This window comes from Mesitornis unicolor, unplaced genomic scaffold (genome assembly GCF_000695765.1).
Source record: "Mesitornis unicolor isolate BGI_N332 unplaced genomic scaffold, ASM69576v1 scaffold333, whole genome shotgun sequence".
In the NCBI taxonomy this organism is placed as follows: domain Eukaryota; kingdom Metazoa; phylum Chordata; class Aves; order Mesitornithiformes; family Mesitornithidae; genus Mesitornis; species Mesitornis unicolor.
The window spans coordinates 138,285-155,935 of NW_010173740.1; the positions used below are offsets into that span (position 1 = coordinate 138,285).

The window sequence follows — 17,651 nt, forward strand, 5'->3', positions numbered from 1 at the left end:
ACTACTTTATTTCCAGAAAACACAGGAGTGCTTTCTCCCACAGCCCTACTCACTGGCTTTTAAACTAGGACCATTCAAATCCTATCGATCAAAACAGGAGAGCAAAAGTAGAAGTAAGCATTTTGAAATAACAGGACGTGTCAAAATAGCAGCAGCTCTATCCATGCTATTTATTCATCTAACTGAAAATTAAAATCACAAGAGAAAGCCTCTCACCACAGAGGGATGATCATATCTGTTTGACATTTTATCATCTGATGGATTTATGGATTTAAAAATAGGAAGGCATCAAGGGCTCAGAGAGCCCCAATTCCTTCTCTCTTCACCGGAGCCTTCCCCCCCTGCTCCCACAGCATCACAGTGTGTTACCTGCTCCTGCGAGGGAAGAAAAACCAAACTATTTCTCAAGCAACAGAGAAAAGGAAGGACAGGGGGACACAAGACTGCACTTCAGGGGGTCACAGGCTCTTTTTAGATCCTAAACTTCCCTTCAGAGCTGTTCAATCCTTGTTCCAGCATCCCTCAACGTGAAGCCAGGTCACCCAAATCCCCGCACAAACTGGAAAGCACTTCCTCTGCAGCCTTTCGGACGCCATCCTTTTTCCAGGGCAGAGCCGCACCGTTTAAACAATCTGTACCCCATGCATCACACATCTTCTTTTCTTTCTGATACCTGATGCAACTAAATTGCTAAGCAATCTTCAACAGCAGCAGTGACCTTTCATATGCTTTTATGGATGGGCAAATTTAGGATCTAAAAATAGATTCAATTTCTGGAATATGTATTTATTTCAACACACGCTCTATCTTCCCTCATCCTAAGCTGTTTTGTAGAATTATATCAAGCTTTAACTGTAAAAATAAAGTGAAGCCCTTCTCCCTCACAGGATGATGATGATGCTATGAAATGGCGTAAATAAAACGTGCACTATGATCAGCTGAGGAGAAACATAATGTGTATAACCTATTAACACCAAACACATTACACTTCCTTCAATGCTTTCCCCAAACAGATATTCTGTAAATAGTCACCTCTCAACTTTGACTTGAAAGGGCATCATTGACTTAAATAAAATGCACATAAATATTTTAGCTGCTACAGTGAAAAGGGATTATTTATTGTAACAGTGAAATAATAAAAAGAGCATTTCTTCAGTTATTTTAGTCCGCACATCTGAGAGCAGCCTGTGCCTCGCTGTTTGCTGAGCCTGCTATAAAACCAGTTCCTCCTGTGACTGCACGGTTGTTTTGCAAGGCATCAGGAGGGAGGGAACATTAGGCTGCCACAAAAATGCTACAGAATTGAAAAGAACAGGATTTGGGACACATGCAGAATTTTTAATTTTTTTTTAAATACAGGAATTAAGCCTTGTGGGGTCAAAAAACAATTGCAACTGTAACCCTCAGAGCCTGCTCACGTCCAGTCTGGGCGCAAGGGGCAGCAAGCCCATGGCTGAGCAAGGAGATGGGGCACGGCCAGCAAGACCAAGGTGACCTTGGTAAGGAGAAGTAATTCATCCCGTAAAAAGGGCTTTCACAGATTGTTCATTGTAACTTTCCATCAGAACAGCTCCCAAACAAAAGGTGGTCAGAGAAGTGGTACCTGCAGCTACCCAGCTCACGGGGGTAGAGGCCAAGGCTCAGTCTATCCACCAAGAGAACACCACAGATTCATTCTAGGGCATAAAAACCAACCACTTGAAGAAAACAGAATCAAGTAATGCTCTGGACTTTTCCAGCTCAGTGTTATTCTTGTATTTTTTTAGCCTATAAAGCTATATGCCACCAAATTCCCTTCTATATGTTCTTCTGAGACAGGCTTTTTTAACACACCAGAAGTGCATTTTTAGTAACTGTAATGGTCATCTAGCTAAACTAATCGGCTCTGATCATTAAATAAAGTAATTCCACAAAGAAAAATACTTCAAACCTTATCATGAATGACAGTGAGATGCTAGATAGGGGGGTGGGGGGGCAGTAGGCAAGCTAGGAGACTTCACCAGCACCCAGTATGACTCCTCATTGCTCTGCATCCCTTTGGAAACAGGGGACAACCCCGGCAACACGGGCACTGCCGTTAGCGATAAAAATACCATGCACCACTCAGCAAACACTGGGAAACCTCATCCTCATCACACAGTACCATAGAAGCAGACCTAATTTATTAAGATTTAAGAGCAAAACAATTAAAAACACAAAACCCCAAGGTAATCGGATGTAATTCTGCAATTAAAATTTTGGGTTGGAAACTGCCAGTTAGATGCCCAAGTGTCCAAATCTTGGCTATTTGAATAGGAGGCTCCCTTATATTACTGTTTAGGCAATCACATAAACACTTACTTGAAAACACTAAAGAAAGCCTACACATCTTCCCGATTGCTGAAGAAATTACACAGCTCCTGCACGTGTAGGTTAGGCCAATTTCTTTGCTTATAACTGAATTTTAACAGCTTTCAGGAGCCCAATAAAACATCATATATTCTGTAAAAGTCTACTAGCTATTATTAAGAATGAAAAATCCCAAATAATAACAAGCCACTTGTATTCATAGAATTTATATCAAATTGAAAAAGAATTAAAGAAAAAACATTCCACAAAAATGGTTTAGCATGGGAAGTTACTGGATAAAATTTTTATTCCATGTGATAGACAGAAAAGCATAATGGTTTAATTTTGCATTTAAGAGAAAAGTAAATTAGTAAGCGGGGTGGGCTGGAGCTTTTGGAGGTCTTTTTGCAGCTTGTGTTTCCTGTAACCCTGGAATTTTATGAATACAATAAAAAAAAAAGAGGCAAAGCAACACAGGTACTTCGGTCAAAAAACCTAACACCTTCACCAACACTGAATAATGTTCAAAATATGAAAGTGCTGCAATAAAACTGATTTAGATTTTTCAAGTTCTAAATTTCAAGCACTTAGATGATAGGTCAGTACTTTCAAAATGTTATATTTTTCCTGATAATGTGCTCTTAAAAGGAATTTGGAGAGCAACTTAACTGCTCAGCTCCTCACTGTATGCAGAAACTGGTGAATCCAAGCACACATTTCCACCTGCAGCAGCAGGTAAGCTGGTAGATTTTGCTGCTTTGCCTTACATGCTCCTTGTAAGTTTTTCTATTTAACTCTACAAAGCCATGCTGCGAGCATTTTGAGGTATGGCCCACATACATCTCTATGGGATGAACCTGGTTGGTCTAAGGTTCCATGCAATGTCAGTTAAAGGGTTATAGTTGCTCTTCACTTAAACCAGAGAAAAACTTGCTTGAAACAATCCTTAGAGATGCACAGGAATCCAACAAATCTTTGTTTTAGGGAATACCACTTGTCCAAACCAAGATCTTCAGTGAGAAAGGGTAAGTACAACTAAAGTATTGACCACACAGTACCTTTTCAGCAGGGGACAAAATGACTGACAGTATTTGTACCAGTATTTCCAAAAGTAAAAATTCTATTTTTAAACTCCAACATTTTTAGCTTTGAAATACAAAATAAGTACAGAGGAAAAATTAAGAAAATGGTACAAATCAAAAGCCAGCAAACGATCAAAGCAGTTTCAGATAATTTGAATCTGATCTGCTGCTTGACAATCCCCTTCAATTTTTTGATTCACATTTCTTAAGCTGTGTTTGTCAGAATTCAGGAAGACGAAATCTTCCGCAAGCCACTTCAAATAAGGCTTTATCAGCCATGCAGCAAAATAACATGAAGTGTAGGAACTTGCTTTTCTTGTGAGACCACTAAAAAAGATCGTTGAATAACTAATGGTCTATTACAACAATGAAATGAGAGATTTCAGTGGGATCTCTAATCCCTCCAGCTTTTAACAGAATAAATCAAGATAAGGATGTGGAAATTAGGAAAAAAATGTGGTTGAGAATGACATTCTAACTTGAGAAACATACTTTCAACACCTGATAATGACAGGAGTGTCACTAAGAGAGCTCCACATCAAGGTATTTCCCATTAAAACACAGGAAAATGTGTAACTTATGAATATAACATCATGTTCTTCACCTCTGTTTATGGATAACGGTATCACTATGGCCAATTATTCTACATTTAAGCTGTGCTGTCATGTTTTAAGGAGCTTCCTGTTACCTTCTCTCCTTTCACAACAGCAGCAATTTTAGAAAGAAGAGATTTCATCTTCTGTTGTGTCCTCCCCATTACTCCAAGGAGGAGCTCATTAGCTGAGTCCCCTTGTAACCGAGATTAAAATAGTGATGAAATTGCCAAAAACCTCTTAAACTACTTTCTCCTGCTTCCTGAATTGAGCAAAAGGCATTCTGTGTTGTCTTACCTTTATGGTTTTGGTCTGGAGTCTGAGTCCATTTAAAGTGTTAATGGCTTTCTCTGCATCCTTTGGATCAATGTAGTTAACGAATCCATACCCTAAACTCTGCCCTGTTGAAACAGAAGAAACAAAGAAAAACAGACTCAGTTGGTTTTGGTTTTTTTAAACACAGGAAAACTTCTAAGAACTGGAACACAATTTTCTTACACTGGTGATTTCATCCCTGCTTTCCCCTCTGGTCTCTATGCCGTTCTTCACCATTTCATTATCTCTAACACAATGGAAGCTAACAAAAATTTTAAATTGCTGCTCTGAAGATCCTACTTCAAAAGTGATGAAAAGCAGCAACCCCCCACCTTCCCGAGGAGTTTACTGAAAAGTGTATGAGGCTGACAGCAGAATTGTGTAATAGTTTTGTGCCGAGTTCCTAATGAATGTAACTGACTGACCTGCCAAAGCAGTAACCAGGCCATCTCTTAAAAAGGGTAAAAAACATACATGCATAGTTCTTCTGCTGTTTATAAGTGTTTAAAATGCAAGAGTTATGAAACTGTGTTTTAACACTAACCTTGAAGGAGCTAAGATACAGCCAGCCACCTTTACATCCCAATTTATTGCCAGTAAATAAGAAGAAAAAGGACAGACCAAATTGCAGTAGGATAAGAGACCACATTAAAGCTTTTCTCCATGTATTAGAGATGACAGCAAAACCAAACCAGTACAACCAGTGCTGCTGCACACGGGATGGCTCAAGCCCCCTTCAGCAGCCAAAATAATTTCAACAGCTCCCGCTTTACTGGCCAGATCTGTGTTTGCGAGTGCAGCAGAAAGAGGAGACCTGGTTAATAGCTGGGATAAGCGACACCGTGCTGGAGAGGTCGAGTCAGCAGCACTATGGATACCCGTTCACACAGCACCGTACCAGAGCTTTACCTTTCCCAATTTCCCTGTACCAGCTTTGCAGCATCAATTCTGTTAATGCAAAGCGACAGCCGCTTCCAGATCCCTTCCTCCTCGAGCCTCCCACTGAAGTTATTTTGCACATTTGGAAAACACAGACATTCTTTTTTAAAATATTTTTTTTATTAAGGCACATAGAACTAAAAACACATGCAGCTCATCAAATTTCAAGAACAAGTGAGCCCAAGCAGACCTGCAATTCAGCCACGCTCCCTCTCGCACACCCATCACTGTATCTGGATAGCAGCAAGCCAAAAAGACCACCTCTGCCTCTGGGCGCTGATGCGCAGGGGATCCAAGCGCTGCCGCTCACAGACAGCGAGAAGGGACACGTGAAAAGCCCTCCAAAGGGGGAGGACGGCTCTCGGGGAAGGTTTCTACCCACGGGAGCAGCGAACAGCGACCCGGCTCTGTCGCACCAGGAGAAGGTGGAGGTTGGGAGAGCAGCTGCACGCCCGGGCCCTTGATGTACCCCGGAGGCACGGCCCCAGCCTCCCCGGCACAAGGCTTTTGTTTCTTTGTCTCCAGGACTACAAAAAAGCATCTGTGTGCTTCTCAAAGTTGGACGCCACCGAAAACACAGCATTTGCTGTAGCACAAATACAAGGAGCGCTTCTGTCTTACAAAATCAGATCAAAGCATTAAAAGCTGCTAACTACGAGATGGAAGACCTTAAAAATCCGTGGAAACACCACAGTTCATGCCTGAAATGCCCACATGCAGGCATAATGATAAGAAATGGCTGTTTTAACATACAATATATCCAGGGAGCAATTGCGTCCAATCAATTTAACCTCAGAAAACAGTATAAAAACATATCTGGTCTTCCTGGAGAGCTGAATTAATATCGAGAAAGATATTCTAACCCAAGTTACAGGACATTAACCAAGAACAAGCTGAAGTCCGACTGAGCACAAAGCCTGGAGCAGAAATACTCCAAAGATACTTCCCATGCCTTCCTCTTCTTGGATATCTCATACAGTCCCAGTCTCTGTGCCTCTGAACACATCAAATCCATAATATATATTATATTATATAATTAAGTAATTCTCTGGGAAACAAACCTTTTTACAGAGGAAGAGACACACAAGGATCAGGGCTTCAACAACCTGAGTTCTGGTGCATATGTGTATATATGTAGGCGTGTATATCTATATATATATATGCATATATACACACTGGTGCATATATACATATATATCTGGTGTGCATATATATACACACACACACACACCCCCCCCCACCATTGTGCCTACTTTTCCCATTAACATCTATAACAGATATTGAAGTATGTATGTACTTTCAGAGGAGCCACTGAAAAAAACATTGGATTTCCATCAGTCTGAACATAGGCTTCCATGCCCAGCCACTGTTATTCTGAAGGCACACGGGCTGACTGAACTCTACAAATACACAATGATTTTTAGTAATATCTCATAGGAATATTTTCATTTCCGTCAATACTTCTGCAAGGAAGAGACCATGGGCAACAAACCCATAGACAAGCTGTAGGGAAGGGAAATACTAGAAAATAAAGGTATGAAAATTTCATAGACCACTGAAGTCCTCCCCTTGAGTTCTCCAGTAACATTATTCAATTTAAGTATCATCATCTCCAATTCTCAGCACCAACTGGGAACACAAGTATTTTCTCCAAGGTGAAAGATATGGAGTACCAACACCAACAAAGCTGTCTGCATGCATCCCTGCAGGACCTGGCTTAAAGAAAGCAATTATTCTAAGCAAGATATTGACAACGTAATAGGTACACAGAAACATGATTTCCTCTTGTTAGTATATACTCCTGAACATAATGAAATACATAGAACTTGTAATAGAATTTAAGGCCTGTTACTCATAAGCTATTGGTTGTGATTTCATCTCAAGTATGTTGTCAAGCACTGACTGTTAATTCAAAAAAACCCCTCCTTTTTATCTTAAAACCCTCAAACTGCACACCCTTCGCAGCCTACTGAAATTTCAGTGCAGTAGTTCCGATTTGCAATTTCCTGTTCTGTTTTATGCCATAAGCTTTGCTTTGTACCAGTGAAGTTAAAGGGAGAAAAATACTTCAGTTAAGAGCTTGCCAGTTCAGGGGTATAATGGGTTTGGTTTATTTTGTGTTTTCAAGCATCATTTAATAGAGACACCCCTTCAGAAAAAAGAGAAAAGAAAGTAACACCCCCCCCCCAAAAAAAAAAAAAAAATAAAAAAAGTAATTTGTGAAAAGCTTTACGACTGCTGGCAGACACCATAAAGTTTCAGTGTGCTAAACATTTACCAGCTAAGAAACTAAAAAATTATATATCCACCTAAAATACTATTACTATTTTCAAATTACTCTCAAGAGCAATACACCTTATGTCAGACAAAACATAGACTCTAAATAAGAAAGAGCTAAAAACTGTTGCTGGTACGGAAAGAAGAGCAAGATTTGTTCCAGAATACAGCGAAGCAGTATGAGCTTCCAGGGTTTTTTTCATCACGCACTCCTATCGCACGTTCTCAAAAAGGGCAACATTTCTTTGGACGCCATCTGGCAGCATGAAGCAAGCAGCTGGACCTCTCGGTGGGACGCCACACAGACACTGAAGTTCATTCCCATGCTACACTTCCCAGGAACAGCATTGTAAATAATAAATATTTTCCGTGATTTGGAATCCAATAGTTCATCCCATGCTGCGATTCAGTAGGGCAGGCAAGAGAGATTTCTAGATGATCCCGAAACACCTTGTTATATCACTGCTACCACTGCTCTTTCTGAAGGCTTTATCTAGCCTGCAGAAAACGCATAGTGGATCTCTTATGATTTCGTAAAGAACAGGTAAAAGTGAGCAACAACATGGTTAATTATCAAGGACCTGACAGTTTGAAAAAAAACACGCAAGGCCAAGCCCAACGCTGGTAGCATACATATTTCATATTTTAGAAGGCTCCATTTCAGAGCTGGAAAAAAAAAAAATCACCAAAAATTAAACAAACCATGAGGAAAAATAGGGGAAATCTAGACACAATTTATAATTTTTACATATAACAACATTTGTATTTTTATATATAATTTATAACATTTTATCCATACACCCAAAACCCTGCAACTATGAAAGATGCAGCGCCAGTCAAAGACCTGTACCTGCCTTTACTTCCTTTGTAAACCAGTCTGCTAAGGCCAATGCCATATTTAAATTAAGAGATAAAGGGAGAACGCATAGAAACGAACGTAAGTTAGAACAGAAAAATCACAGGAAACAGATAAACAAAAAACGTCTCTGGCTAGTGAAGGTCAGAATAACTAAAGCTTTTTTTTAGACTACAGAAAAAAGATCCCTTAACACTCATGCTGACTCATCAGCAGATCGTAATAGTAACAGCACAGAGAAAACAGATACATTATGTACACCTGAGGAAGCCCTATGAAGTACTAACTAGCAACCCAGGTGGACATTAAACAGGAGCTCCTAAAATTATACATGTTTAAACGAGACCATCTGGATTACTTGCACAGAGTAGACTCCAAAAAGGGGCAAATGGCTCTCCTGCCACTCTTACAGCACTAAACACAAGTTTCAAGAGCCTGGAGGAAAGACAATTTTGCACAGAAATTCAAAAAAGGAGGACTGGATGACCCAGTCCATCAGTCTAATGCTGAGCAAGGCAAAATTACAGAATATTCAATAGTGGACTACAGTAATATTTAAGAGAGGAGTAATAAAAATCAATAAAGCTAGGTCTATGGAAAACAGATTCTGTCAAACTAAACTGACATCCTTCTTGGTAAGATTACAAGTTTGACTTACATGTTTTAAGAATGTGGACTTCATAGCATTTATATACTCTGTCTTCTATAAAGCACTTGATTTAGCACTGCTTATTAATTGACTAAAACGAAATTAACATGGTACAACATTAAATTGATTAAAAAATAATCAGCTGACGGATCTCTAACTGGGGATTATGAATAGGAAATCACCAGAAAGATGTTTTCCTACAGGCCTCCCTCAGGAATCGTATCTTGGCCCTAAACTGTTTATTTCCATCGATGAGTGGAAAAAACCAAACTCCTGGCTCCTGAAGATCAACTGCAGAAAGACAGGATGAAGAGATAAGAACAAAGGACAGTGTGAAGGTGAAAAGCAACTTAAGCCCCTCAGTAAACTAAATATGTGAATTTAGACAGCACAAACCCAAGGTCATACACCCCAACAAACCAAAACCATGGCATACTTTCCAAATGGGAAATGAAGGACTGAGATACAGGGTGACACACGATCAACCACATCTCAGGCTTGCAACGCTGCCAGAAGGGTTAAAATGGTTTCATGGCACAAAATTCACATATTCAAAGAGAAAGAAAAATCGCTGCTTCTCGTCTGTGTGCTTTGCTGACAAAGTGCTGTGCCCAGTCCTGGTATGGATGTCCTGGCCATGGTACCATGAGAATGGCTCACAGGACTGACACACTCTGAACTGAAAGATGGGGCTCAATCTGTGTACCTGACCAAAAAAGGCTAAGTTGAACCTTAACAGTACTACATTAGTAGTCATCAGACATAGATTGTTTTTCTTTAAAATAGTGGAAATCTGTCCAGCAAATAAAACACAGTTTTGTAACTTCAGTCCCATCACTTGGCAATTTAAAAGAAGAGAAACCAGACTAGAAACAAAGCAAACACAGTTTTCCTGGGGAAAGCATTTGTTCTGTTTTTGACATTGAAGGTAACAGATTATTTTAACTACCAACCATTTTGTCCACTCTACCACTGGAAATTCTGAAAGTTCAGCATTTTTTCCCTGAAAGCTATGCTCTAGCTCAAGCAGGAATCAATCCAGGGAAGGTTTTGGCAAGATGTGTTAAGTGCTCAGTAACCTCCTCTACTCTGGAGCGCTACAAATACGCTGCTCTTGCTGGTTGCTCTCCATACAGCTCCTGCCACAATCATTCCCACTAGGAAACTAGAAGTAAACTACTTTCTTGGACAAGCCTGAAGCCTTCCTGTTGCTGGAAATAATTTTAAAAGCAACACACTGAAGAGTACAACTTCAAACTACTGACTAGGTAAGTTTAAAAAAAGTCTTTAAAAGACCCTTTTTTCTTGAAAATAAATTACTCTGGAATGCAATAATCACGTGAAGGGACTACAGTTCCCGCTATGAACAGTTACTCATTAAAACAAGCACTGAATTGGACAGTGACAATGCAGTCTGCCTCAGATCGTGGTTTTGTTGTCCCCTGCCCAAACGTAAAACCTAATTAAAGCTGCCCGACTGGCTGCCACAACACGAGCACAACCGAGCACCGAGGTTTGTCTTCGGCACAATCATTCCCTCAGAAGTCGGCCACGTCTGACAGCTCATCTCATATTAGCTAGGCAGAAGCTGTCAGATGGTAACAGCCTTCAGTCACTCATGCTTGGGACCAAAAGATAAAATAATGCTTACCATGAATTCTCTGAGCCTCCCGACTCCCATTTTTGAATTTGAACGTTTAGGGAAGGAACTGGTGTCAGGGTGAGCTTCTCTATTGAAGCAGCTGAGCTCAACTTGCTGTCCACTGTGACTCTTCCAAGCAGACCTGCACACGCTCTTCAAGCTTCCCCAGCCATTCACAGAAATTTAGGATGTTCCTAATAAACACCACTTACAGACAGCTGGCAAGGAAAGCAGTAAAAGAAGTGCAAGAGAAAGACTCGTTGTGCTTTCCAGCTTCTAAATAACAGCGACAGAAGAGACTCAGTGATGTTCAAGGTAAGCCCTGTTTCAGCTGTAGCCCCATTTAAGAGCACAACCCTGTGAGCATCCAAACCATTTCAAAAGTCTTTCAAACACTCCTGGAAGGACAAAGAATGACTGCACCTCCTATGAAAAGCTGTATGTAGTAGGGGCTTTCAGAGAAGTTTACATAAATACCCTTGAGAAGATACATTCACAATGTATAAAGAAGGTCAAGTGAACTGCCTGCTTCATTTTCTTTTGGTGTCTATGGCAGTCACCAACAAATAAAGCTTTTTACCTGAAGCAGAAGGTAAGCCACGGAAGGAAGGTCCAGATCAAGGGAAAAACAAGAACTGATCATGAGTCCAGTTCAAACCCTGCTCCTCATCTGATGCTTTTTTATACCAGTAACACCAGTTTCACTCATCCTTCGTCAAGGAGAAGCTTCTGTCACCCCAGTAATGCACACCACAGTGACATGTGTACCATACACCTAGGACCAAACAACTAAAATATGGCTGTCACTGTCCCAATTGACTGTAATCCAGCTACAGAGGTAACTTCTTCTGTGCTTAGTGCAGCTCTTTACCACAGCATGCATTTGGCCTACAGTTTACATAGAACACAATCTGATTTAATACATGTCCATGAACAGCAAGAAAGCATCTTTCTCTTTGCCTTTCAAAACAAATGAGACAGATTAATACTAAATAGCTTGGGTTTTGCCTTTTGCAGGAAGGTGACCAAGTACAAGTTTTATTTGTGAACCTTCCATCAAGTTACTGTATTTCAGGTGCCCTTGTTAGTTCTTTAACCTAACCTAGAAGGGGGATCTTTTCTAAAGTCAGCTGTATTTAAATGCAATCCAATCTAGAGCCCTGGGTATGCTTCAATGCTACAGTGCACCTACAATTAAGGAGCAAGACTTATCCTTGGTTAAAAACAGCTATAAGCAAAATTGGAACGTCAGCAGAGGGTCCTTCTACAAGATCCTACTAGAAAGGAAAGCCAGGTTCCAAACTTGAACTGAAATACCCTCATAACAGATCCCCTCCTAAAAACCGTGTTTGAAGTTTTTTAACAAATAACCAATTCTAAACCCAAACCTCAAGGAAAAGGCCTCTGTCTTCTCCAGGCTGAAGCCTAGCTCTAGTTTGAGCATCTCTAGAAGTGAACATGCTGACATCAACCTGCTCAGATGGGACAAATTCCTCAAGAAACTCTTCCCCTAAGGCACCAGAGCCTTGACCCCCACATAGAAAATGCTGGGCCCTCCCTATAGGAAAACTGCAGGGAGGAAAAATTCTTAGTACTACTTAAATCCTGGGCAATGCGTAAGAGATTCAAATAAGAACTTGTGTGCGCAGGAGATGGGCCTTTTTGGGGCTAAGGGGTGTCAGAAGCTGCACCATGAGCTCCCACAGGAGCTCTACGCACACAGGATTTAAAGTACCCCAGTCCTTTAATATACCCCAGTCCAGGTGGAAGGGGCTTCTTTGCACCAGGCTTTCTCCAACAGAGACTCTGCTACGTGATGTTTAAAAGTCCCCCAAAGGAAGCCCTTGCAAACGGCATGCTACATCCCACGTAAGACTCTCCCTCAGGGAGAGGATAAGAGGGAAAATGAACCAGACATACAGACACCACTCACTCAATTTTAATATTTGGAGTGGGAAGTGCCAGATACCATGACAACAAGCCTAGAATAATAAAAGGGGAATAAAAAGAAATAGTTGCCCAAAATGTGAAACAAATCCTCTGCTTTAACTACACTAGTAATTAAAGCAATTGAATGATTAGTGCTAATGAGGTAACTGGGACCCCTTGACCTCTGTTTGGAAGTGAAGCACCAGGACCTGAACACTGTGGCCTCAAAAACCAAGCAAGACTCCTAAAACCAAGCAGCAAGCTCCCCACAGCAGAAAGCAACATCATTCAACCAGCTCCATGCCAAGTCAGAAAGCTTCACTTCACCAGGCAGTGCCAGAGGAGGTTACATGAATTTTGTCCTCTGTAGCTCTGACAAATCCCTTAATGCAAGACTCTGCAATTTAACGTCTTGATTTTCAGAGATGCTGAAGCAGGAGCAGTTCTCACATAACTTAAATACCAATTGACAGTAGCTGCTATCCCTCAAAATTAGACACAGAAATGATGCTTACACTGGAATAGCCTCATGCATCCACCCAGAAAACAAGACAAGATGGAGCCCACTTTGACAGAATCTGCTGCTGCCTCACACCCTTAAGTCCTTCCAAAAATCCTACTCCCCTCAGAAACTGTGAGGGATTTCAAACACATGCAATTACTCCGTTTAAAAAACTTGACCCTACCAACAATACAAAACATGCCTACTCTTGCAAATAGTGCCTTACATTCTCTTAGAGGCATTTCAGATCTTCTGCATTTCACCTGAAACAAGACTTTGCTCTTAACTGTGAACAACACAGTTTTAACAAAGTCAGCTGTGTAATTACTGTACTTGAGGACATGAGCTAATCTGCATGCAAAGCTTAAGTGGCAGTTTGAGACAGATGCTGCTGACTTGGCTGGAGTCCTCCGCAGTTCCCATTACCGTAACATTGAAGCATTTTATCTCCATAACGCACCTTTGCTTACTAACACCAGTGAGGAAAGCACTTTTATTCTTATTTTGGAAAAGAGAAGCTGAAAGGCATAAAGATTTCCAGGGTGAACTTGGACAGAGTCACAGAGTCACCAGAACAGGGACCAAAATGCATCTCCCCACGCTAAGACAGTAACTTCATCACTGGACTGTTGCGAGTTGTGCTGGGCTGGAGCTATCTTGTAAGCACCACACACATTTCATGCTGCAGAATACATTGTCCTCCTTTTTCTTTTTTTTGTTTTCCTGCTTTTATCAAGTTTCTTTAAATGTAAAACTGGATTTTAAGCCTGGGTGCATTCATACTTCCGCAAACTACTGATTAAGAACATTTTCAGGAGCTACTGCTTCTGACATACATAAGGCAACTAAGTCCCATATCCAAACAAATATTTGGATTTTGCTCCCCACCAGCTGACATCTCTTGCTTCCCTTCTTTTCATCTCCTCCTCCCCCTTCCTTCAAGGAGCACAGCGCCTCTGAATTAGCAGCTGTTCTGAGAAGAGCAAGGCTGCACTCCTCCCCGCTTTGTCCCAGAACAGAACAGGGACTGTACTATAAAAATCCACTGTTCTGGGGATGGGCATGAATGGACAAGAAACAGCCATGACTTGTCCATCCTGAACAGTAAATGCAATGCTGAAGAAGAGACGCATTAAACACAAGGATGCAGACATTCAAAACAAACAAGCTAAGTTAAAACAATATTCAGTAAGAAAAGTGAAAATAGACAAAAAAATACATACCAGCGCATGAAAAAAAAATGTTAAGCTGCAGTGTGAAAAATCTGCAACAGGAATTAGAGAAGCATTACACAAAGCGTGCAATTAGGAAGTCTTTCACAACCCAAACAGATGATGTCACATCATGGAGAGTGGACACTGGACTAGTGGTACAGAAAGAATGGTAAAGACTGCATTCAACTATAACAAGAAGTGTGTGTACTGAGGTAAGGAAAGCAAAGCAAAGGCAAATTTCAGTAACCACCAGGTTTTTAAATAAAAAAAAAATTACTTCAGGCTTGAGAGCAACTTAAGATGCAAGATTAGAAGTATCCAGTGTTAAAACATTAGAACATCCTATCCTTTGGTTAAACTATGACTAAAAGGAGATGGAAAAGTCTACAGATACTTCAAATACATACACAATATGAAGGGATACGAAAGATTAAGATTGTGCTACTCAAGACTTACTCAGAAGATGAAATTAAAAGAGGGTAAAATAGCTACACAGTCTGAAACCAAAGAGAAAAGGCAGTGTATCAGCATGAGCCAGGTCATGGAAGAGGTACACACTTCATTGCAGCAGACTTCTCTTCCCTTCCTGCATCCTGTCCCAAATGCTGGTATTTCTGAAATTCAGATGAAAGTAGAAGGCAAATAAAAAAAAAAATCAATACTGAACAATGGAGCAGAAACTGAAAGCAAACCAAAAGAAATGAAGTTATTCTTTTCACTGATGAAGCTTCAACCAAAGGACAAAGTTCAGATCACAGTGATCCCATACTGCACTGTGTGCACAATTTGTGTAAACATACCAAACTTCACACAAAAAAGTGCTGCCAGGCAGCCAGAGTCAAAGCTTATGAGAAAACCCACTGCTCTAGGAGTCAATGGTGGTGAGTGGTGGGGTGATGGGGAGAAGAAAGGCAGAAGGACAGAAGGAAGAGTCAGACATGACTCAAAGTAACAAAACTTGCTATATAGAAGAAAAAATTGTTAAAAGGTCAAGAACACGATCTCTCAGTGAGAGCTATGGAAGCAGAGGCATCAGGAAAGGAATGGCACACCTAAGATATGAAAATCCACTGCATCCTCAAACCTGGAAGCATTTTACATGGAAATAGTGGCAGTAACACTTCCAGTCTCAAGGAAATGGAAGAGGCACATAAAACTCAAGAAAAACAAGAGTTTGTTTTGCAAAACAAGAATATTAAGCAGGACATAACAGTATACTGCAGCAGCAATATCTGAAACCTGGCTGCCTGCAAATTCAAAAAGCCCTGGTAATTTTGTCATTAAATGATTTAATTCAGCAACATTTAAGGTTTTGTACCCCAGCCTCTGCCAAACAACAAAAAACAAAAGCCATAATAACATGAAGAAATTTCCCAGTAATTCTGAACAATGACTCAGAATACCTATTTTCTGTCTCAAACAGCCTGCTAATTAAACTCTTTGAGCTCTACTAACCAGTTTTTCCAATGCACAGAGGAAAGTAATTTATTACAGACCGGAATACAAAATTTAATATTAACAACACAACCTGTGTCTGCAGCATTTTTAATCTGATCAGTGGAAACAAATAAAAGCTGCAACCTGACAGCTAAGAAGGTTAATCTGTAATGGTTAGATTTATGTAGATTACTTTACACAGCATCTAAAAAGATGCTGAGAAAAGTAAAGCCACTTTATCATATTCCAAAATGTGCTACCTGTAAGTATTTTGTTAACCACCAATAATTTGGCTGCAATCAGCCTATTGAAATTTGCTTCGTTTTAAGACAGAACTTTCAAGAACTCTAAAACAAGAACAGGAATTTAAGTATGTTTCAAATGTTTGTAATATTCCTTTTAGGTACTTGGAGGCAGTAGAAGTAATGAAAAGGAAAACTGCTTAAAGGAGAAAATATTATGACTTTGTTGTGAGCACGTACTACTTAGCTCTATCACTTAAATTTCTTGATAATTTTGTTGAAGAGTATTAGAATGAATATGCTCCTCAATGAATTTTCCCCAGACTGAAAAGCAAATCTTTCCCTTTTAAAGGTGGCAGATTTCATTTGTATCAGCCAACACCTCTTCCGACACTATCCACATGCGTGGCACTGGACACACCGCATGTGGATGTCATGACTACAAGCCATTCTGGCTGACAGTGACTGAAAACAGTGAAGGTTTTAAGACACACAACTCGTAAAAAGCCTTTTTACAATATTAAACATAGGAGATAAACAGAAGAGAAAATACATGTATTTTTCCTTCTTTTGTTTCCAGTTTGGCTAACTAAACATACCTAACTCGGGGCAAGTAAGTACCACAATCCTACCCGACACCGAAATCAAAGTAACAGAGCAACTATTCCAACACAGTAAAAAAATGCAAGGGCAAAAAACATTATCAGTCAAGCTCCCAGGCTGTTGGTGTTTGAGGTTGGGTTTTTTTTGTTTAAGACAAAGTTGCTTCAAGAGCAGGAAAATATTTTAAGAAAAAAGTAGAGAAAAGGAAGAAAGAGATGCATTGGTAAATAGAAATGACACAGATTCAGCATGTAGGAGAACAGAGGTGTCTAAAAAAGGAACTGCTAGAGAATACTTCTTCCTTGTTACATGTCCTATCTTATCATGCCCTACCTACCATCCTCAGAACAGGAAAAAGTCAAAACACCCCCTATGTCTCACAAACAGCATCCTAAGGAAGAGCGAGGCAGCCTCATTTTGTGGGTCCTTGAATGCTGTAGCAAGAGGAACCTTGTTGATACCTAATTTAAGGTGCTTTAAAATGCATGTGAGCACCAACAGTTATCTGTATAGGGCAGCAGGCACATTAGACCTTCTCCTGCAGAAACAGCAGCCCCTCTAGTACAACAACAATTAATCATACTGGCAGTGCTCTCATTTGTTTGCTTGCAGGTGAGTATGATGCAGCTTTTTGTCCATCTGCTTTTGCAACACTCCTTAAAACCCAATCTAACTAGAAAAAAGAAAAGGTCTGGACTCTTGCAAATAACAATAGTAGAAGCATTCATGTTTCCCCCCCACCCACAAGCTGAAATATTCGACTCATTAAACAGATGTTGTGAGAGGCACAAAAACAGCAGTGCTGGAGCAGGGCAGAGGTTTGCCAAGCCCAATATCCTGTCTCTAGCAGCACCCGCAAGTCAGTAACTCGTGCTGAAATTCCTAGCGGGGACAAGTAGGAACACCTGCAAAGTCAGTGCCAGATCTTGCTCAAGGAGAGCAGAGAACAGTGGCCATGCCCAAACCCCAGCAGTGAGTCAGCAGGCAGAGATAAAGAAATAGACTTGGACTTCAGTGAAATTACACTTTCTTCTCCTCTTTCC

At 40.4% G+C, this 17,651-nt stretch overlaps 1 protein-coding gene across 5 annotated transcripts in view; it reads right to left on the bottom strand.

Annotated features, from left to right (window-relative positions):
- Window positions 1-17,651, bottom strand: part of ELAVL4 (ELAV like neuron-specific RNA binding protein 4) — a 42,518-nt gene that overhangs the window by 15,891 nt on the left and 8,976 nt on the right. For all 5 annotated transcript variants that reach the window (XM_010180799.1, XM_010180796.1, XM_010180798.1 and 2 more), the window contains one exon: window positions 4,301-4,404. In XM_010180799.1, coding sequence (XP_010179101.1) covers window positions 4,301-4,404 — 104 coding nt within the window. The remainder of the gene's footprint in view (window positions 1-4,300; window positions 4,405-17,651) is intronic.